This window comes from Antechinus flavipes, chromosome 4 (assembly GCF_016432865.1).
Source record: "Antechinus flavipes isolate AdamAnt ecotype Samford, QLD, Australia chromosome 4, AdamAnt_v2, whole genome shotgun sequence".
Lineage (NCBI taxonomy): Eukaryota > Metazoa > Chordata > Mammalia > Dasyuromorphia > Dasyuridae > Antechinus > Antechinus flavipes.
The window spans coordinates 434,618,422-434,640,636 of NC_067401.1; the positions used below are offsets into that span (position 1 = coordinate 434,618,422).

General features: G+C 35.3%; 1 protein-coding gene across 3 annotated transcripts in view; it reads right to left on the minus strand.

The window, feature by feature from the left end:
• UHMK1 (U2AF homology motif kinase 1) overlaps positions 1-22,215 on the minus strand; it is a 200,789-nt gene that overhangs the window by 155,295 nt on the left and 23,279 nt on the right. Inside the window, exons 8-9 of one of the 3 annotated variants that reach the window (XR_007953854.1) lie at positions 5,100-5,168; positions 2,453-2,813 (exon numbers count right to left, since the gene is read on the minus strand). Coding sequence is in view for 1 of the 3 variants with exons in the window: in XM_051999138.1 (XP_051855098.1) it covers positions 5,163-5,168 (6 nt within the window). In the remaining 2 variants the exon portion in view is untranslated. Of the gene's footprint in view, positions 1-2,452; positions 2,814-4,951; positions 5,169-22,215 lie in introns of those variants that run through there. The other 2 variants (XR_007953855.1, XM_051999138.1) reach the window with 2 other exon arrangements.

Consider the following 22,215-nt stretch of genomic DNA (forward strand, 5'->3'; position numbering starts at 1 on the left):
ATTTAAGATTACAAGAAGCTATTTCTCTGATTCCCAATCTTATTACTACATGTAGTTATTACTAATGTAGCATGTATTAAAATATAGATAGGGTATGCTAGAAGGAAATTTGAGGCTGTTGTGGCCTTTACTTTGTGGCTTGGACCATGCTTATATTGAGGATTCAATGAATGAGTCTTTAATTTATTTCATCAGGGTGAATTGCAACACTTTCACTCTCATATTGTGCAATTCTTTCCCCTGTTTTTTTATTAAATTCTTCAGAAATGACCTATCTAGTGAGCTAAAGGTCTTAAATCTGTATCTCTTGATGCTACAGCTAGACATTGAGTTGGTCCCAGAATTTAGTAAAAAGGATGAGATCAGACTTTCCAGTGCTCCCAAATTGCTCACTGTTTTCTAAATCCTAGCTTTTCTAAAGGTCTCTTAGTGATGCTATTTGATTACTGGTCAGAAAAACATCACAATGATGAAATAATCATAATTAAAGCTCACTTAAAGGGTAATGAAAGGGTATATATCAATCAATAAACCCTTTATTAATTGCTTATTATATTTTGGTGTCTGGCATAAAATGATGGCTTTCTCATTGTCAAAAGATATTTTTATTTATAAGGAAAGCTTATAGACAAAATGAAGAGATAAAAGAGACAGGAGGAATGGTATATGAAATAGATGTGGGAAAGCATATAGTTAGCAAGGAGATGGGTTTTTAACAATTAACAGTGGAAAAGACAAGTTCCCTAATGGAATATATCATGAGATGGGAATACACCATTGACTGGCAGGATAAATTCATAGCAGAATTTAATACCCTAAAAGAGGTTAGCTATATGAAGGAGAAAGACACCACCACAAGGCATAAGGGAGGGATAAAATAAGAAGCAAGACACCATGCAGTCGAATTCAAAAGGGATTCAGCAAATATGTTGTAGGCAGATTTTAGGGGAAATTTACCCTCGGGGAGTTTTACTTCATAACTTGACTTTCTGATTGGATAAGTAGGGTGGGGTTATTCAAGACCTCCACAGGGATGGAACTATAAGGTTGATCCCTGTCAGGCTTTTGTCAACCCCTAGTTACCCAGGACCTTTTCATATATTTATATGTGTATGTTTACACACATATTGTATACATGTAGATAATATATATACATACATACATATGCATTTATATGTATATAAACACATATAGTTATCCCTTTCACATCATGGCTTTCCCCATCTCAGTTTTGATATATCATGGGTATGCACAATAAATTAAATGAGAATTTTGGGAGAATTTTGCAGAAGCTGTAGATAACATGCAAAAGTTGGCCAGTGGCACAGAAAAGGTTTATAAACATTGAAATGCATATGCATAATATTATATAATATCAACATACATTTTATCTTTAAATCTATAATAGTTCAGGCTTGGAAACAGCTTTTAGATCTGAGAAAGAATAGGTTCAAAAACAATAGCGGTTTTTCCAGAAAACAAATATGTATTATTATTATCAGCTATCACTTTAAAATTGCCTCCTATATTCTAGGCACCACACTAAGCACTTTACAAATATTATCTCAATTGATGTTCACAACCACCTTCCAAAGTAGGTGCTATTATTGTCTCCATTTTATAGATGAAGAAATTAAAGAAAGTAACAAAGCTTAAGTTAGTTGTCTAAAGTAACATAGTTGGTAAGGAACTGAGGCCAGATTTGAATTCAGATCTTCTTGAGTCCATGCCCAGAGTTCTATGCATTGAGCCAGTAATTAATAGACCACCAACATTTGTAATATAGTATTTGTAAAAAAAAAAAAAAAAAAAAAAAAAATGTTCATAAATTTATCACTATAGAGTGTGCTGCATTTTACCATTGGAATATTAAATAATTTATTGTTCATATTCCCCTATGGTTTACAAAGCCCTTTGCATTCATTATCTCATTTGATCCTGCATATGTGGCCAGAGGCAGTCACTGCATTGGACATCTATGTGAAGTCACTTATTATCCATATTTTGCTGAAATGGGATTAAAATGCAGACCTTCCTAAATCCAATGCTTTCACCATGGGGAAGCATGGACTTTGGGGATCAAGTCATAATTTGGGATTTTGTTCCTGATGAAATTTTTGGGGTAATATTTCACAGACATGATCAGCAAGGCCAGGGTCTATAATTTTGTTAAGATGAAAAGTCCTTTCTCCACTGTGGATAGTAAGATTACAAATGGTCTTTAAGATGCTCTCTGCTATTACTACACTAGGAGATATCACAATGTACCAAGTTGGAACCTGGAATTAGGAAGATTTTTTTTTAATTTAATTTTATTTAATAATAACTTTGTATTGACAGAATCCATGCCAGGATAATTTTTACATAGCATTATCCCTTGCAATCACTTATGTTTCGCTTTTTTCCCTCCCTCCCTCCTCCCCCCCCCCAAGATGGCAAGCAGTCCTATATATGTTAAATATGTTGCAGTATATCCTAGATACAATACATATTTGCAGAACCGAACAGTTCTCCTGCTGCACAGGGAGAATTGGATTCAGAAGGTAAAAATAACTCGGGAAGAAAATCAAAAATCAAATAGTTCACATTCATTTCCCAGTATTCCTTCTTTGGGTGTAGCTGTTTCTGTCCATCATTTATCCATTGAAACTCAGTTAGGTCTCTTTGTCAAAGAAATCCACTTCCATCACAATACATCCTCATACAATATCATTGTCGAAGTGTATAATGATCTCCTGGTTCTGCTCATCTCACTTAGCATCAGTCCATGTAGGTCTCTCCAAGCCTCTCTGTATTCATCCTGCTGGTCATTCCTTACAGAGCAATAATATTCCATAACATTCATATACCACAATTTACCCAGCCATTCTCCAACTGATGGGCATCCATTCATTTTCCAGTTTCTAGCCACTACAAACAGGGCTGCTACAAACATTTTGGCACATACAGGTCCCTTTCCCTTTTTTAGTATCTCTTTGGGGTATAAGCCCAATAGAAACACTGCTGGATCAAAGGGTATGCACAGTTTGATAACTTTTTGGGCATATGGAATTAGGAAGATTTTAATTCAAGTATGTAACCCTGAGCAAGTCACTTAACGTGTTTGCCTCAGTTTCCTCAGTTTGTAAAATGGGAATAATAATAGCACCTCCATCCTAGGGTTTCTGAAGAAATCAATTGAGATAATAATAGTAAAGCATTTATCATAGTGCCCAGCACAGAGTGAGTACTATTAAAATAATAGCTATTATCATTACTCTCTCCCTCACCCTTCTTTCATATGAAGAGGTGGTCCTTCTCTTGGCTAGGGTACCACAGATAGTATGTATCTGAGGCCAGATTTGAACTCACAAATATGAGAATTTCTGACTCCAGGCCATGCACTCTATACATTGGGCCAGTTAGCTGCTCCTAAATATCTTATATTAACCAAAGCTATCTGTGTAAGTTCAAATAGAAACTTAATTTTTCTAGGAGTTTCCTTATAGAAAGCATAAGTAATTCACAATAATTCTAGGAATCTTTCTCTTTCAAATATAGCCACTGCAACAACTCAATTTTTAAATCAGGAGGACCTGGATTCATAATTGACCTCAGACATTTAATACTTCCTAGTATGTGACCCTGGGCAAGTCACTTAACCCCAATTGTCTTAATCAAAAAAAAAAAAAATGTCTCTACACAGTGAGTTGGAATATAGACTGTTGAATTTGGAGATAGAGTTTTGATCTGAATCCTGACTCTAAACATGCCTGTTGGACCTTAATTAAGTCATTTCTTAATCTTAATCTCATTTTGAGGTTTCAGTTTCTTCATCCTTAAAGTAACTAGATGATGCTATTTTATATATAAAATGTATACATTTTTAATTTATTTGTATGTGTAAATATACTTCATCCTCCAAGAGAAGGCAAACAGGGCTGTTTGGGATTTATCTCTGCATTCCTAGCATGTAGCGTAGTGCATGGCACAGATTAGGTACTTAATAAATACATATTGATTGATGAATTAGTTAAACTGGTTCTCCTATACATCTTACTCTTCTTCTCCTTCCTACCTTTGAATCCCAATATTGTGAGGATGCTGGACAAAGAAAAGCCTTTGGTATCTTTCACATAATAGGAACTTGGTTTGTAACTCTTGAATAAAAATAATGCTATAAGGGAGTGGTGTGGAGATGTAGAGGAGACCCAGGCACATGAACTCACCTTGCTGATAGAATATTTAAAGGGCTGATTGGCCATCTGGTCACTTTGGAACATGTTTGACACCACCTGGCACAGCCCTCATTTTTTTCCTTCCTGGTTCTTCTCTGAATCCCTCAGAAGCTTTGCTAAAGAAACTGAGGAATAGAGGAATAAAGGCCTGGAGAACCTTAGGTACTACTTAGCTAACAATGAAATGACTGATGACTAACAGAGCAGCCATATCAGAGGCCTGTGTGTTTACCAGTGATGATAAATACATCAAAAATGTATGTTTAAATTCATACATATTCTCTTTCCTACTCTCCTTGAACAACACAGATTTTCTAGACATTTGGCCCATTTTGAGGGGATTATATTATAGTCCCCTCAAGTGAATTCAAAGGTAACCTAAAGGCCTCAATTATCTCAGCTTCTGAAACTAACTCCATGAATTAGGAGAAGTTGTCTTTATACAATACTGAACAGAAGCTGGGACACAAATGCTCACAAAAAAGAAAATTTTATTTTAAGCATGGTGGGTTGCAGGGGACAGGGGAGATTATGGCCAGAGTTAAGTCCTATCTTCCAAGGTAAAGATTTTAATTTACTGTAAGATCAGGTCTATACTTTTCCCACAATATGTGTGTGTACATATATATTTATATATAAATATAAATTTATTTACATATATGTATGCATATATGAGTGTGTATGTATACACATATAACTAAATTCTAACTTGGTTCCAAGAAGCAGAACTGCACAGTGGCTAGAGAATTGGGTTTACAATCAGGAGGGCCTACGTTTCAATTCCATTTTAGACGCCTATTAGCTTTATGACCATAGATGAATCATTTAATCTGTTTGCCTCAATATCCTCATCTGTAAAATAGAGATAATAATAGTACTTACCTCACAGGGTGGTTATAAGATAATGTATTCAGAGTGTCTCTTAAATATCCAATGTAGTATATTCTAAACCTTAAGGAACAATATACAATGAGTTATTCAATTATTCCATTGGGAAAATACAATATACTGTCTAGTGATTTATTTATTGACACATTTTTACAAGAACATTATGATAAACATTTATAGTTTCTTGTATACAAAGACATGCAATAAATCTATGGTAAATTACTGAATATAAATATGTGTTGTTATGTAAAGAAATCCCTGGTGTTTTTAAGCTTCTTTCTCAGATCCAAAAGCCATGTCAAGCCCAGCCATGCATGAACCCCCTCATTCCTTGTTCTTTTTTTCCTCTTCTGTACTTAGATTCCAAGCAAAGCCGGAATTTGGAATTGTAATTGAGGTTTTTTTCCTAGAGGGGGAAACTTCACACAGGGGGTCCTCAAACTTTTTAAATAGGGGGCCAGTTCACTGTCCCTCAGACTGTTGGAGGGCCGGACTATAGTAAAAACAAAAACTTTGTTTTGTGGGCCTTTAAATAAAGAAACTTCATAGCTCTGGGTGAGGGGGATGAACGTCCTCAGCTGCCACATCTGGCCCGCGGCCACAGTTTGAGGACCCCTGCTTTAGGGGATACTGGCAAGTATGTTTCTTGAAGGAAAAAGGCAGAGGCAAAGACCTGTAGTGGTGGGATAGAAATGGAGGTTTATACAGGCAGAGCCATTGACAGGACAGTATTGGTGCATATATTATAATATATATATATATGTATATATATACATACACATATGTATGCATATATATACAAAACGTGAAATTCCATCAGAATCCATTGAAAACATTGATGGGGATCACATTCCAACATTCCAGCATTCCAGCACCCTTCTTCCTCATGATATTCTATTAACCAGATATTCTATAAGTGTCAATAAATTCTACTGAGAACAGATGTTCTTTGGGCTTTCCATTCACTTTTTTTTTTCTTTTCTTTTTTTCTTTTTTTTGCTGAGGCAACTGAGGTTAAGTGACTTGCCCAGGGTCACACATCCAGGAAGAGTTAAGTGTCTGAGACTAGATTTGAAATCAGGTCACCCTGACTTCAAGGCTAGTGCTCTATCCACTCTATTCACATTTAAAAACAGGCCAGTAGCAACCCATTGTGAGAACGTTTGCTGCTGAATGTTGGGAGATTGAGCAGGAGAAACTGAACATTTTAGGCAGCTGGGTGGTACAATGGGTGCATAGAACACCAGACTTTGAGTCAGGAAGGTCTAAGGTCAAAATTCAACCTCAGACATTAGCTGTGTGACTCTGTACAAGTCACTTAACTCCTGTTTGCCTCAATTTCCTCAACTGTACTTACTGCTTAGAGTTGTTGTGAGGATTAAATAAAATTACAATTTTTAAGCTTTTAGCACGGTGTCTGGCATGTAATAAGAGATATATAAATGGAGACTATTATTATTAGCAATATAATCATTATCATCATCTCTCCAAATCCTAACGTTATTCTCTTGGACCTAAGATTTAAGAGGTTTTAGAGATGTTGAGTTTAAGAGACTCAGCAGCTCACTTCATGGAAGCATCCCTACTAGCCCAGGCATTTGTATCCCCATTCTGCCATTGCCCAGAATTGCAACCAAAAAAAAATCCTGATGTGAAGGAGAAATGGTATAGATCAAAGGACTGAGTTAATGTTTCTCCTCTTCTTCTCTGAGTAGTTTCCAATTCCCAACATTTAGAAAAGATGGATTCATTTTATATATATATACCTATATATGTATCATAATTCTTTTCCAAGTTCCAATGTCACTATTTTTTGTTATCTCTGAACAAAATTTTGGTACCCTAAATATACCTAGCTTCCAGAAGCTTCTTTGCAACTCTCTTTGACTGGAAGAAAGGGAGACTTTCATTGTGGGTGTGAAGTATATAGGACACTGAGAGAGTGTCTTGTCTTTCTGTTAATGTTACCTTATAGGATCATAGATCAAGAAGTGGATCAGAGACATCTAATCCAATCCCTTTTTTTTTTTACTGATGAGGAGAGGGGAAGTGATTTTGCTGAAGGTTACATGCATAGTGAGTGTAAAAATGGGATTTGGATCCAGATTCTGTCTCCACAGGCAATGCAGCCTTAGACAATAAATACTCTAATAGCATTTTTGAATTAGTGTTGAAGAAAAGAAAAATAGATAAATAACTAAAACCACCAGAAAAAAAATCTTCACTTAAAAATTATAAACCATGTTTGACTTCTGAATAGAGTTATTGACCTAACAACAACTCTACAGCCTGTATTTAGTAGACTTACTGCCAACTAGTATTAGATCATAGGGTTGGGCCAAACTGGGTAGTGTCTAGATTTTTCTTCCATCAGTTTTAAATTTTGTTGTTGTTGTTTAGTCATTTCAGTCATGTCTGCCTCTTGGTGACCACATTTGGGGTTTCCTTGGCAGAGATACTGGAGTGGTTTTCCATTTCCTTCTCCACAGATGAGGACACTGAGGTAAATAGGGTTGTGACTTGTTACAAAAATAGTAAGAGTCTGAATCCAGATTTGAATTCAGATCTTCTTGACTCCAGGCCTGATGTTTTATTCACCAAACCACTTAGCTGCTCTAGTTTCACACTGGTATGGATCAAATGTTCATATGATATATGCAGGTTAGTTGGGTGAAATAGTTAACATTTTAACATACTTTTAGAGATAATAATCAAAAGAGTGGCAAGGAATTATTATTCTGCCTAGGAGATTACATTCAGTGTGGGTTTGTGGAAAAAATACAAGTTCAGAAAAGTTGGTTTCTGCTAGGTCTAGTTTTCCACTAATTAGTGGTGAGATTTTGGGTTGACAATTAACCTCTCTCATACTCAGGTTATTAATCTATAAAATAAAAGGGTTGGGTAATGTCAATAAAAGAGAAGGGAAAATGACTAGTTTTTAGCCATTAACTATATAACTCTGGGCAATTTACTGAACCTTACTGGGCCCCAGAAGGAATTGGAATGAATGGTTTCAAGGATCCTAGGTCTGATTCTACTGGGAAACTGTAGTTGTAGGAAGAATATTGGCTGTTATAGGAAGACTATTTGTCTTGTATACACAAGATCTGGAACTGACTCTCACTAGCTGTGTGACTATAGGAGACTCATTGCTCTCTCTCTGGCCTGTTTCCTTCTCAGCACAATGAAAAGGATGACATTTTCATTCTTTACCCACTGAATTAACTATTACCAAATAAACAAAGTGCTTTGTAAATCCTAAATAAACTGCTGTTTCCAAAAAAAGAGTTAATGAAAAAATAACCTTGGTAGTGATCGAGAGATCCAGATGTACAGAACAAAGTCCTCAATCAGAAGAAGAAAGGTATGAGGAAGGGCAAAACAAGTAAGTGCTCCTGCAGCTACCTCCCCTGTCCCAATAATTTTTCTGGTCTCTGCATAAAAGCTACTGCCAACTTTTAGATCACAAGACTGAGTTAATGTCCCTCCTCTTTAAACTCCGAGTGATTTCTAATTGTCATCATTTAGAAAAGCTGACGTCCAGATAGAGATACTATATCCACCTCTCCTAATACCAGCCAAAAGTATATAATTTCTGGCATTCCTTCAAGTATGTGCTCTGCTTTGGTATTATATTATTGTCTAGGAAAATGCATAGGACAGATCCCACATGGTTGGGAATTCTCACTATGCTAGGCTCACCATCCCTATGAAGTCACCAGTCCTCTTCAAAAGCAAAAGACATACTATAACAATTTGACGTAAAATGAACAATTCAGGAGAGGGGTCTAAAAACCAGAGTCAGAGATTATGGCTAGGACTGGAGTCTGGAGAGTGGGCTTAGATATGTTCTCCCATGCTTTCTCCCTATCTCCATTTCTTACATTCCACTATCTTTGTATCCATCATAGGTACGTGTTTCAGATTTTTGGCTCTACCCATGTTTTTACTTCCTCTTAGCATCATAAGATTGTGTGCCAGAATTTTTCTCATAATCTTAACCATATGCTACATCCCAAGCCTACTCCTTAGCGCTCCATGTTTTATAGCTGTAAGAAACAAAATCTTAACAAGAACTCCACTGACTCTGATGATTGCAGGAAAGATTTATTTTACATTCTTGTAAGAACTGGTGAATCCCAATTTTGTAAAATGGGAACACACCTACAGAAGCTAGGTCAAGCCTTTTATGGGGGTTCTTCCCTTCAGGATCCCAATTGGTCACGATCCTTCCCCCTTATAAGGCAGGTAACATACTCGATTTTAAGCAAAATGTGACTGGAAGACAGTTCTTCCCTTGGCACTTCAAGCTCCTGGTCTCCATTTTCCCAATTCTTTCTGGTCCAAGAGGGAAATTCCCACTCCTTATCACATAGCCACCCCCTGCCTCCAAGGAGCTCACATTCATCATTCTTTTGGAGGAAGATTACTCGAGGAGGGGAAGGGCAAAATCCAGGAGGCTTCTCTTCAAAATAAAACTTATACTCCCAATTATTCTTTGATGTTCTTGTGGGTTTCAGTTTTCTAATTTAATTTTCCTAACTGTGGAAATTAAATAAATGCCCATTCATTTCTTACATAGCCAAATCACCTACAATCTTGTCCCTGGCCCATCTCCCTTCTTAAGTTGGTACTGAAATGGCCTGTGGTAATATAATATGTTTCATATTATATATTTTAATTTTCTAATAAATTATTGGGGAGGAAATGAACAATTCAGAAAATTTTAAGAACTATGTTCAATGAAATGATCAATGATTCCAGAGAATAATGCTATTTACTTCATGGCAGAGGAGTATTAGATTAATAAACAGAATAATATACACATTTTTGTTAATAGCCAATGTGGCAATTTATTTTATTTAACTAAGCTTATTTGTTATGTATTTTGTTTCTCTTTTCTCCTTCTCCTCTCCCTCCTTTCCCCTCCCCGCCAGGAGAGCAATGTAGCAGAAAACCTATATATTGCAAAATTCCTGATCTAGGATGTTTGTAGTCTAATTTTCTTCAACACTAGATCTTTAACTTCTTTTTTAAAATTCCATTAATATGTTATAATGGTTTGCAAAGTACTTTATACTTTATCTCATTTGAACCTTATAGCAACCCCACATGGAAGGTATTAAGTATTATTTCATATGTAAACCTGTTTCTTTTAAAGTATCATGGAAGAACAGTACAATGCTATGTCCTGAAAATGTAAGTTCATACTGAGTAAAAATGGTTTTATTTTTTGTTCTTGCATTTTTTAAAGGCCCAAGTGCTTAATAAAACCTTGCTGATTGATTGTGATGATCCTTTCTTGTTTGACTGGAGCAGAAGCCCGTACAACAGAATAAAAAAGAGATCTACACTTTTTTCCCTCTCTCTCTTTCACCTCTTCTCTTTTCATGATCTTATCGGGGAAACTTCCAGAGTGAACAACAAAGAAATTCAACAAACAGGCAGCAATGGCATGAGAATGGGAAGCCCAGGCCAAATTTTATGGCTGGGAGCTCGAGGAGGAAAAAAAGATCCAAAGTCACTAAAAGCTACTAATTGCCTTAAGTTCTATTTAGGAAATAAGAATGGAGAAGTTGCTTTTACTTTTTATTCTATGCACCTGAGACTCCTCCCCTATTCTTTTTCCTTTAGCTACGGTGTTATTTGTGAGTAGAATTCTCCCTGTCTATACTTCTTCAGATGAAGAGATGGAGAAAAGATATATAATTAGTGGTGATTATTTCCTCACTGGAGTGTTTGGTCTAGTACATATAGTAACAGCATACTAAATGTCTAAATCCTAGTTCTCCAGTATGTAAATGCCATTAGAAGTGACCAAGAGAAAGATCCCTTATGGGGATGTGAAATGTGAGTTAAATAGGTAGTATATTTGATATTTTAATATTTAACCAATATCTCATTCCTTAATTGGAACTCAGATATCAAGAGTTTAATATAAAATCCACTTCCAAGTCAAGCAGTAAATTGGCAGTGGGAATATTGGTTCGGGGAGCAGGCTATGCATTTGCAAACTTGATCATCCTCTAGTGGTTCGGGGGATATTTCAGCCTAGGGGTTATGTACATGTGACCAAGAGCGATTGAAGAGTCCTAGCATATTAGTGTTGTTTTCCAAGGAGAACCAATGATATCACTAGAAGATACCTTGACTTGCACATGAATTTAAGTGAGACAGAATTGCACAAAGTCATCAGCCTCAGTCTTTCTTCCAGAGTCATTGAAAAGTCAAGATGACTGGTGATGGCCCAGGATGCAGTGCATCTTCTCTTTCCATTGGGGGAAGTCTTTACATACTTGGGTAAAAAAGCATTGAATGATTAATTTAGATATTAGATTTGGCCAAATAAAACCTCTTGTTTGGATAATTAATTTAGTGACACATTATATGGTTAAGGAAAAAATGTTAAGAGAAAATAATGTATATTAAATTGGAAAGTGTGTCATGAATATTTTTCAGAGAATTGGTTGTTAAACATTTTCCAGCAGCACACCACTGCTAACCAAGTAAAATGAAATCTGTCCATACTAACAAGTTTCTGTACCAGAAAAGGGAAAAAAAGTCTTTAAAAAATAGAGGGGGAGATGAGGGAAGCCAGGATTCTACTAATAACAAAATCTTCTAGAGATTGAGGTTAAGACTTCTCAATACCCATAGCACCATAGATTTAGAACTGGAAGGGATGTTAGAAGCCATTTAATCTAACTCACCCATTTTACAACTAGGATACCTGAATCCAGGGTTAAGTAGTTTGTCCACAGTCACACTGGGAATAAGTGGTAGGACTGGGATTTGAACACCAGTAAGAATATATGGCTATCCAATTTGCATGAATAACACAATTAGTGTCATTACACTGGTTCTTGATAAAGGGTTTGATAAAAGAAACAAAGATGAAAAATACATTTGTTTCAATTACAGAATCTTGGAGCTGGAAGGAACAAAAACTCAATGGATGGATAGAACATCATCCAATAGACTCATAAGATCATAGATCTGGAGGTGGAAGGGATCTTGGAGTTCATTTGATCCATCCTTCTAACTTTATAGATAAGAAAAATGAAGCTTTAGTAATTTATACTATCGGTCCAAGGTTAGCCACGTGTATTCCCTTGATTCAAACAAAGTTCCTCTGCCTTCAAATCCAGAGACCATCTAATTCCGCACAAAGGGGACAATCAATCAATCTATTCTATAATACCTCCAAACATTCTCCAAACAATCTGCATAAAGTATAGACCATGTTCTTCTCATCATGTTGGTCACCCTCTTATTAATAAATTCCAGAAAAATAACCTCTTTTTTGTTAGACACTATTACTGTTTTAATGAAGCCTAGGATAGCTTTCTTAGTTATTGGGTTATACAACTGACTCATATTGAATTTATTGTACACTAAAATTGTCCACTAAAAATCTCTTTCACATGAATTATTATTTAACCAAGCCTACACTTGTAAAACAAATTACAAAATAAATTTTCTGAACCCAAGTGAATATTCATATCTTTTTCTTGTTGTTCTTCACATACAAGATCCATCTCCCATTTGTTGTATTGGTGCTCACCATGACTCACAAAAAGAAAAGAAAAGAAAAGAAAGAGGAAGGAAGGGTTCTCAGGTCTGAAGTAACCTTGATTTTCTCAATACTGTAGAAAGTAATTTCATCTATCGTGAAACACTTTTGTTCTATCCTCAAACCAAAAATTCTTCTTTTTAGAAAGGAAAATAAACACTACAAGTTGAGTTGTTGAGCCTTCTCACCATCATTCATTATCATCACCTTATTTGCCTAAAGTGGGGTCCTATGCCCTTCTTTGATCCTCTGTTTGCCTTCAACATGAATAAGATGAATTAGGACCACTTTGCTTAGTGTATAGTCTCAAACTATTTGCAAATACTTGGTTGTCCATCCAAATCTAAAGTAATTCAAAGTTCATGAAAAGTTGATCTCACCAATGTGATTTGATAATAACATCATCTGATCTCTTACTTCCAGGTCTTTTCTTTTTTCTTTCTCTCCCTCCCTCCCTCCTTCCTTCCCTTCTTCCCTTCCTTCCTTTTTTCTTTCCTTCCTTCCTTTTTTTTTTTTTTTGGGGGGGGGGCAGTCAGGGTTAAGTGATTTGCCCAGAATCACAGAGCTAGTATCAAGTATCTATGTCTTTCCACAGGCTATTCTGAATTCAATCTGGAATTCATTCTTGGCTCATTCAATTGCTTGGAATGAATGCCTCTGTTTAAGCTCCAGTCCAAATATTACCTTCCACACGAGCCTTTCCCTGACCATCTGGTGTTAGGACTCTCTCTTCCCTCTTAAATAATTCCATTTTTGTTTTGTATTGCTTCTTTGAGAATATGATGTTTCATCCAGTAGAATATAAGCTCCTTGAGGCAGGGAATGTTTTGGTTTTGTGTTTGCTATCTCTAGTGCATGGCACAGTGACTTGAACATTGCAGTCATTTGATCAGAGTTTGTTGAATAAAAAAAAAATTGTACCATATAATCAAATACAATCAAAAAGCTCTAGAATTCTACTATAACCCCATTGGACTAATTGTCTACTGTTTCAGAATTAACTTATTCACAAAGAATCACATAATCATGTTAGTTATGGAATGCCTATGCTATATTCAAATTTGAAACGAGTAAGTGGTCTTTTTGCCTCAGCAAAAGAAATCTGACCCTTTTTAAAGCTGCTTTTCAGCTAAGGCAAATCAGGCAGCCCGTCGTTATTCCAAAGAAATACCAAAGTCCTTACAAAACTTGGAATCACACCTCAGGGTGTCCTTTTTAAAAATATGTGGATGAGTAATGAGCTCAACTGGGGACCAGGAATGGTATTTAATCTGCAGCAGCAAAATCAGAGGCAATATGCATTACTCCTCCCTTTTTCCTTATTCTGGGAAAAAACAACTTAAGAAATGATAACAAATCCTCTGAAATGCCTTAGACGTTTCTAGACTTGGACTGCACCTTCTGTTTTCGTTCCACTTATGCAAACAGGGTGATCCAACAATGCTCAACTGACCAGTTCTGGTATACATCTCACTTTTCAGTCTTAGGAAAATTGATCCCACCTCCCGTCCCTCTCCAGTACAGCTCCATAGGAAGTTGTCCTGACATTATGCCAAAATATACTCCTTTGAGACTTCCTCCAAAAACTCCTAGCTTTATCCTCTAGGTTGAAACACTTTCTTCTCTATGTAACAACCTCACAAAAAGTAGGATGTTCAGCCTGTAAGGCAGGGGGAATTTTAATAGGTTAAGATGTACCCCTAGGAAACAAATATGCAATTTTATTAGTGAGGATGACAATAATAAGCCATAATTTTTATATAGCACTTACTACGTGCTAGGCACTGTGCCAAACCCTTTACAAACTCATTTTATTCTCACAATAACTCTGGGAGGTAGCTGCTATCATCATACTCATTTTACAGTTGAAGAAACTGAGGCAGGCAGAGGTGACAACTAGTAAATGCCTGAGGCTGAATTTAAACTCAGATTTTTTTAAGATTAGGCTCAGTGCTCTATTCATGGCATCACCCAAATGCTTTATTACAAAGGGATCTTTGATCATAGCTAAATGCATTTCCTCCAGCTTTGGGGGACTTTCCTATTCCCCTTCTACTCCTCCCCAATATGATTAAGATCTATGAGTAGCTGTAATTATCTAGTGATGTAATGAGTCATGAAGAACAAGAACATTAGACAGCAGAAAACCTCTATATTAAACACACAGTGATGATTTTCCAGACAAGAACAAGCTGAAGTCATCCCATACAATACGTCTCATCATCTCCCATCCCTTCCAGTCAGAATGTTATTAGTCAGTGAGGTAAATTAGATGAGCCTACTCCTAAACTCTGCCTATTTTATACAATCCTAAAATGTTAGTAACAGTACATGCAACTGGCTATTTAAAATTTTTTCTTTTTTATTATTACTCAGAAGTTAACACACATGACATAAAATGGATATTTCAATAAACCTAGTATAACAGATGATTTTCATAAAAATATAGATCTCTATTATATACAGTATACTTTTAAAAATAGTATTTTATGACTGGTTCTACTTTTAAAGGAAACTGAGGGCTATAATTTTAAAATGTATAATAATTTATCTCTTGATGGAGATCAAGATCTTTTTACTTACTGAGTCTAAAATTTATTCCACTTTCTAAATCAGTTACATCCCAGGACTCTGCCAAAGCTTACTTCCAAAATTATGCTATGTATTATTGGCCATGGAACTTGATATAATTTTTTTAAAAGTTTTATTTTCATCAAGTGAGCACTCTGGCATTTGTATGGCTAGACTGTGATATCAGAGATTTCTTAAGAGTTCTAGTACATCTTTCCTCTCTTAAAGTCTGTGGCTTAACAGTTTTAAATATCTGTACCCAGATTTTTATGCTTTTTTCCCCTTCTGTCATGTCAATCCCTCAAACAAGATTTTGTGATTTTGTGATGATGAACATCACATTAGGAGTCAGGAGACCTGGTTCTAGAACTTATTAGCTCTGAGAGCTTGGAAAAGTTAACTTCCCTGAGTGAGTTTCCTCATCAGCAAAAAAAAAAAAAAATCATCAGAAATGATACTCATCACATTTACCCTATTGTAGAGAAATGAGGAAAGTCTTCTCTAAACCAGTAAGTGCTATATAAATATGATTAGGGTTGAATTTAAAAATATATTCTCTTGAAACGGGCACATTTGTAAATGGAATTGTACCTGAAATCCAGGTAGCTTTGGGGCCTATTTTGAAAAGCTTTCATACTGGGAATATCCACAGTTTAGCTATTCCAGGATTTCTTGGAACAATGAAAGTTAAAGAACATGAAGCATTCTATGTTTTTCCTTGCAAAAATAAGTATTATTCAAGTTCTCTAAAAATACATAAGGAATGAGATATAAAATGAAACAAGCTAAGGTTGGTATAGTGACTAAAGGACCAGAGGACTGATCCTGGAGCAGGAAAATAATCTGGGTTTTATTTTGCCTCACATTTATCAGCTGTGTGGCCCAGAGAAAATCACTGAATTTTTTAAATCTCAATTTCCTTATCTGGAAAATGACGAGTTTGAGTCAATGATCTTTAAGGTCCCTTCTAGCTCTAAATTGATAATACAAAGGTTCAATCACACCTATGGTGACCCTTAAAAAGCAAAATACACTCTACAGAGTGTTCTAAGGTAGGATGTAGCTCAAAATGGGAACACTGACAGTCAAGAGGGGAATCTGCTATAAGAAGAACTTTTTCACTCCTGAGGGAATTACTCATCTCTTGAGAAAGATGCTCTTTATAGATAATTGTATTAGCTAACTGTTAAAGGCATAAATTGAGGCTCATGAACTATAGTTTCAGGAGTCCAACAAATGCTTTGAACTTGAGGTAGTTATTCCACCAGGGAACCTAAGTTGGGGAGATATCCTGGAAAAGGTACTACATTATTATTATACCTATAGTAGAATTTTTAATGTAAACATTTTTTTGTGGAAAAAATATTTTCTATCTCATTCATTGGGTTCAGACAAAAATGGTCCAGGGACAAGTTATTATTCTACTATTATTGTTTTGTATTTAATATTTTGTAGTCTATTCAACAGGTAGATGGGAAAAATCCTTTTTTACAAATAAAAATATGATTAAAAGCTCTTTTGTACAATCACTGAAGTATCCTCAGTGCCTCTCCAGGACCATATGGGATGATGGAGATTATACATACCTCATGCTGTTCCCAGATGATTTTGATTTCTTTAAATAATCTTCACTAAGTCCAAGTTCATTAAGGATAACCCTTCCATACTTTCTGATGGTAATGTTTTCATCTGACATTGCCATCTTAAATTCCTTTCATGTATAAACAAATCCACGAGTCAAGTTATTTGTTGCAATTTGTCAATATAAAATCATGTAGATATGGATGTCACTCAGGAAGACTTTTTCAAGCCTATTCTTGGATTTTAGTTCTATTCCAAAGAAAGACACTTTCAGTTACATCTGACAAATCCAATTGTATGACATCAGCATTTACTATTTCTTGGAGATGTCTGCATGTTCCAAATGTTTCTGTATGAATTTCTAGATGTTTCTTATATGCTCTGAAAATTTCCATCAGTCCTCTTCTTCCTTTTACCTAAACCCTTAACCTTACCAAGTTTTCTTTTCTAGGCTAAAATATCCCATTTAACAAATGATTCTTATATGAACAAGAAGCAAGACCCTTTACCATATTGGTTGCTTATGTGTAGACATTTTCTAATCTATGCATTTCCTTTTTAAACAATGGCATCAAGAATTTAACCAAATACTTCAGATAAGGTCTACAGAGAATAATTTCTTTATTCTTGGTAACTATGCACTACATTTTTTGGCTGTCACACATTGCTCATTAATATTGAACTTGCAGTCCACTAAGACATTGAGATCTTTTTCAGAACAACTGCTATTAAACTTGTTTCCCACATTTTAAAAAATCTTCATACTAATATTTATTTTAATAGCTTATTTTCAAAATATATGCAAAGAGTTTTCAACATTCACCCTTGCAAAACCTTGTATTCCAATTTTTTTTCTTCTTCCCTTCTCTCCATCCTCTTCCCTAGACAGTAAGTAATCCAGTGTGTTAAACATGTGCCATTCTTCTATGTATCTTTACACAGTTATCATGCTGCACAAGAAAAATCAGATCAAAAAGGGGAAAAAAATGAAAAAGCAAAAAGCAAGGAAACTAAGAAAAAAAATGAAAATATTTTGGGATCCATATTCAGTCCCTATAGTCCTTTTTCTGGATGCAAATGGTTCTATTACAAGTCTATTGGAATTGGCCCGAATCATCTCATTGTTGAAAAGAGCCGCATCCATCAGAATTGATCATCACATAATCTTGTTGCCGTGTACAATGTTCTCTTGGTTCTACTCACTTCACTCAGCATCAATTCAGGTACTTCTCTCCAGGCCTCTCTGAAATCATCCTGTGGATCATTTCTTATAGAACAATAATATTTCATAGCATTCATATACCATAACTTATTCAGCCATTCACAACTGATGGACATCTACTCAGTTTCCAGTTTCTTGCCACTACAAAAAGGTCTGCCACAAACATTTTTGCATATAAGGGTCCCTTTCCCTCCTTTATGATTTCTTTGGGATTCAGGACCAGAAGAACTATTGCTGGATCAAAGGGTATGATAGCCCTTTGAGCATAGTTCCAAGTTCCTCTCCAGAAGTTCCCCAGAGTTACTAACAAAGTTAGGGTTTTTTATAGCCAAATAAATATAAGACTTCATGTTAATGACTACTTATTAGATTTAGCCAAATGATCTAACTTGACAAGACCTTTTTAGCTCCTGACTCTTGTTTTAGCCTTCTATCCTAGTTTCCTACCATCAGAAAACCTACTTGAATGTGTCACCTACACATCTGTCCAAGTCATTGAAAAAAAAAAGGTAAAACTGTACAGCACCAAGCACTAATCCCTAAAGAACTTCACTGAAGACCTGCCATGTTGTCATTTTCTGAATTTGCTTATTCATCTAGTTCTGAATCCATTTAATTATATCTCATCCATTTCTAGCCATCTTCTCCACAAAAAGCAAATGCTTTATGCAAATCTTTGCTAAAAAACTAGGTAAACTACATCAACTATGTCTTATAGCATTGACTCCATTTGTCAAAGAAAAAGAAGAGAGGGAAGGAGGAAGGGAGGGAGGGAGGAAAGAAAGAAGGAAGGAAGGCAGGAAGAAAGGAAGGAAGGAAAGAAGGAAAGAGAAGGGAAGGAGGGAAAGGAAAGAAGGAAGAGAAGGGAAAGGAAGGGAGAGAGGGAAAGGAAGAGAAGAAAGGAGGGAAAGGAAAAAAAGAAGGGAAAGAAATGAAGGGGGAAGAGAAGGAAAACAGAAGGAAGGAATGATTCTGACATCATCAGAGTCAGTGAAGTTCTACATATTTTGTTTCTTACAGCTGTAAAACAGTGGGGTAAGGAGTAGACTTGGAACGTAACTGATGGTTAAGGTCATGAGAAAAACTCTAGCACACAATGCATTCTAAAAGGAAGTGAAAACATGAGCAGAACCAAGAATCTGAAACACATACCTACGATGAACACAAAAATAATAGAATGTAAGAAATGGAGGTAGGGAGAAAGTGTGGGAAAACACATCTAAGAGGTTTTCCCCAATTTCTCTTCTTGGAATTCAACTTCCTATTTTCACTAGATGAAACCCCTCCAATTCAGCTATATTTTTCTACTTCTTTTTTTGGCTCTCATCTTTCTTCTGCTTCCACAAATTCCCATAGAAGTTGAATTATCAACTATTAAAATTTTTTAAATTGAATCACTTTCTAAAAACTGATCACCAGTAGTAACACTATATGGGATAGGAGCTAATCTGATATTAGAGCAATAAGGAGCTCCTGGTGAGACACATTCTTGATCGATGCTGGCTGGGACCTTCTTAAGTCCTGAATCAGGACTTTTTCTACTTGTGACCCCTTTTCACCCGAGAAATTTTTATTCAACCCCAAGTATCTAGGATATAAAATATGTATACAAACATTTATTGACAATAAATCATAATTTTGCAACCCCTGTATTCAATGACATGATCCCACAGTTTAAGAAACTTTGGCCTTAGCACTGAAAGATTAAGAAATTTGCTCAGGACCACATAGTCAGTACGTCAAAGATTTGATCCCAGATCTTTCTGACTTAGGGGCCATGTTTCAATCTATTATGTCTATAATCATCATGTTGATTCTATAAAGGTATATGAATAGGACAGGAATCATTCCTGAACCTCATCAATGACAAGTGAGAATCTTATCACTATTAACTATCTTCAACAAGAATTATATGTATATATATATGTATGCATATAAATATATATGTATGTAAATATATATAATATACATATCTCATTTTGAACTAGTCATTTATATATACATATATATGTATTATATATATATATATATACACTATTTCATTTTCCATCTAGATATTCAATAGTTTACTAAATAACAATGCTTTAGTGTTACACAGCAATACCTTTAAGTTTTTCAAGGTCTTTTCTTATTTATCTTACATTTTGTTTTTATAATACCTTGTGCAATTAATAGGACAGCCACTACTAACTCCATTCTACAGATGAATGGCAGAGAAGTTAAATGATTTTTTTAATATGTCATGTTACTAAAAGTGCCAGGACAGAAATGCATAATTTCAGTTCTCTGTTCTATTATTATACTGATAAACATACCAAAATGTTTTAGGTCCGGTCCTGTAGAGCAATGATGCACTAAATAATGTGTTTAGCACAGAATGAAATTTCTTCTAAGTTGCCTGGATGGGAATACTTTGTCTACTTTAAGGATCATCTTATTAGAAAGGTAAGTTCTCCAATCTTACTTGAGTGCAGATTGAAGCATACTTTTTTTTTAACCTTCATTTTTCTTGTTTGTTTCTTTCTTTGTGCAAGGTGGCTAATATGGAAACATGTTTTGCATGACTTTACATGTATAATTAATATCATATTGTTTGCTTTCTCAAGGAGAAAGGAGAAGATGTGGAAATCAAAATTTTCCTAATTTAAAAAAGAAACATTCTCTGAGTATAAGAAGTTTTATGCTAAGTACTGAAAGAGTTTAAATAAACATACAATACATATTTTAAGCTTTATTTCATCACTCTTATCAAGCACACATCAGAAAACATATCAACAGTGCATCATATGGTAAGTCAGTTTACAGCAAAACTGAACAAGGCAATTGTGTTTACAGAAAAATTTACAGCAAACCAACTATATGCAACACAGTCAAACTCAAATACAGTGTTTATACTTTTAGGGTAAAGGAAAAGTAGAAAACAAATGGAAGTTCTTTGCTATTCAATAGCAAAAAGCCATAATACCCAAAAAGGCTTGAATGGAAAGTTGAGAAACAATTAGTGTCCTTGCATACAATTAGAATAAAGCAATTTTATTTCTTGGTGTTGACACAAGTCTACATTTACTGTTCTGTTCAATTATTTAAAAGCAAAAATCTTACAGAAGTAGTATGAAACTCACCCAGACCAGACCCCATCCATAGAGCCAAGAAAGGCCAAGACAAATAGACTAAGCACTGAGACCTTCTGTAGAAATGTTACAGAGACAATGCATTGGATTGTTCACTATGCACTGCAGTTTCCTTGTAGTACTGAGGTGAAGATGGATGTCAGGAAGAGAATACTCCCTATAACTGGCTTTGGTTTAAATATTCTTTCTCTTTTTCAATCATAACTTACTCTTTTTAAAAAACACAATAACTGTGTGTTTCTGGAATCAATGCAGTAGGTCTGAACATCCACTACCATTTTACTGCTAATAGTGGAGGCAAGTAAGGTTAAACCTTCTTGATCATAATAAATGGATTTCTGAGAGAGAACAAAAGGTAGCAAAGATAGAGAACTCTTTGTGGGAGTACAATTCTTGCTACCTAAGCTTTGAAACAAAAGAATCTAAAGGAATGTTGAATGATTTCAGGTTTTATGAAAGCAAAATTAACAAAAAGATAAAAAGATATGAAATTATATCTAGTTTCACATTTCTTAAAAGTGAATATTCTACACAGATGCACACATAAAAAACCCTAGATATCTTTATAAATAAACACTATTTACTCCAATAATAAGGTGCTATTACTTTGCAGCTAGTGCATACTAATGCCACCTACTATATATCCAATGTGCAAATGGAAATACGGAGATGGCTATTTCCCAGTTTATGATGAGTTTACTCACATGGGCGATACCAATCACCAGTTCCCACTAATGTCAGAGATCACTGAGTTTAAAATACAAAACAAAAACAAAAAATAGGACTAGTTTTTTTTTTTTTTTTTTTGGTTTTTTTAAAAGCCTGGCTTAATATGGTCTAAGGATTTTCTGGGACCGGGAGGAAAGGTTACTAATCAGAAGTGGTTGGGGTGTGTGTGTGTGTGTGTGTGTGTGTGTGTGTGTGTGTGTGTGTGTGTGTATGTGTATTTAATGAACTCAAATTTGTCAATAAATATGTATAACATTACTGTGGCCAGTGTGGAGTAAGACAAATTTTCTTCCTACTTTTTTC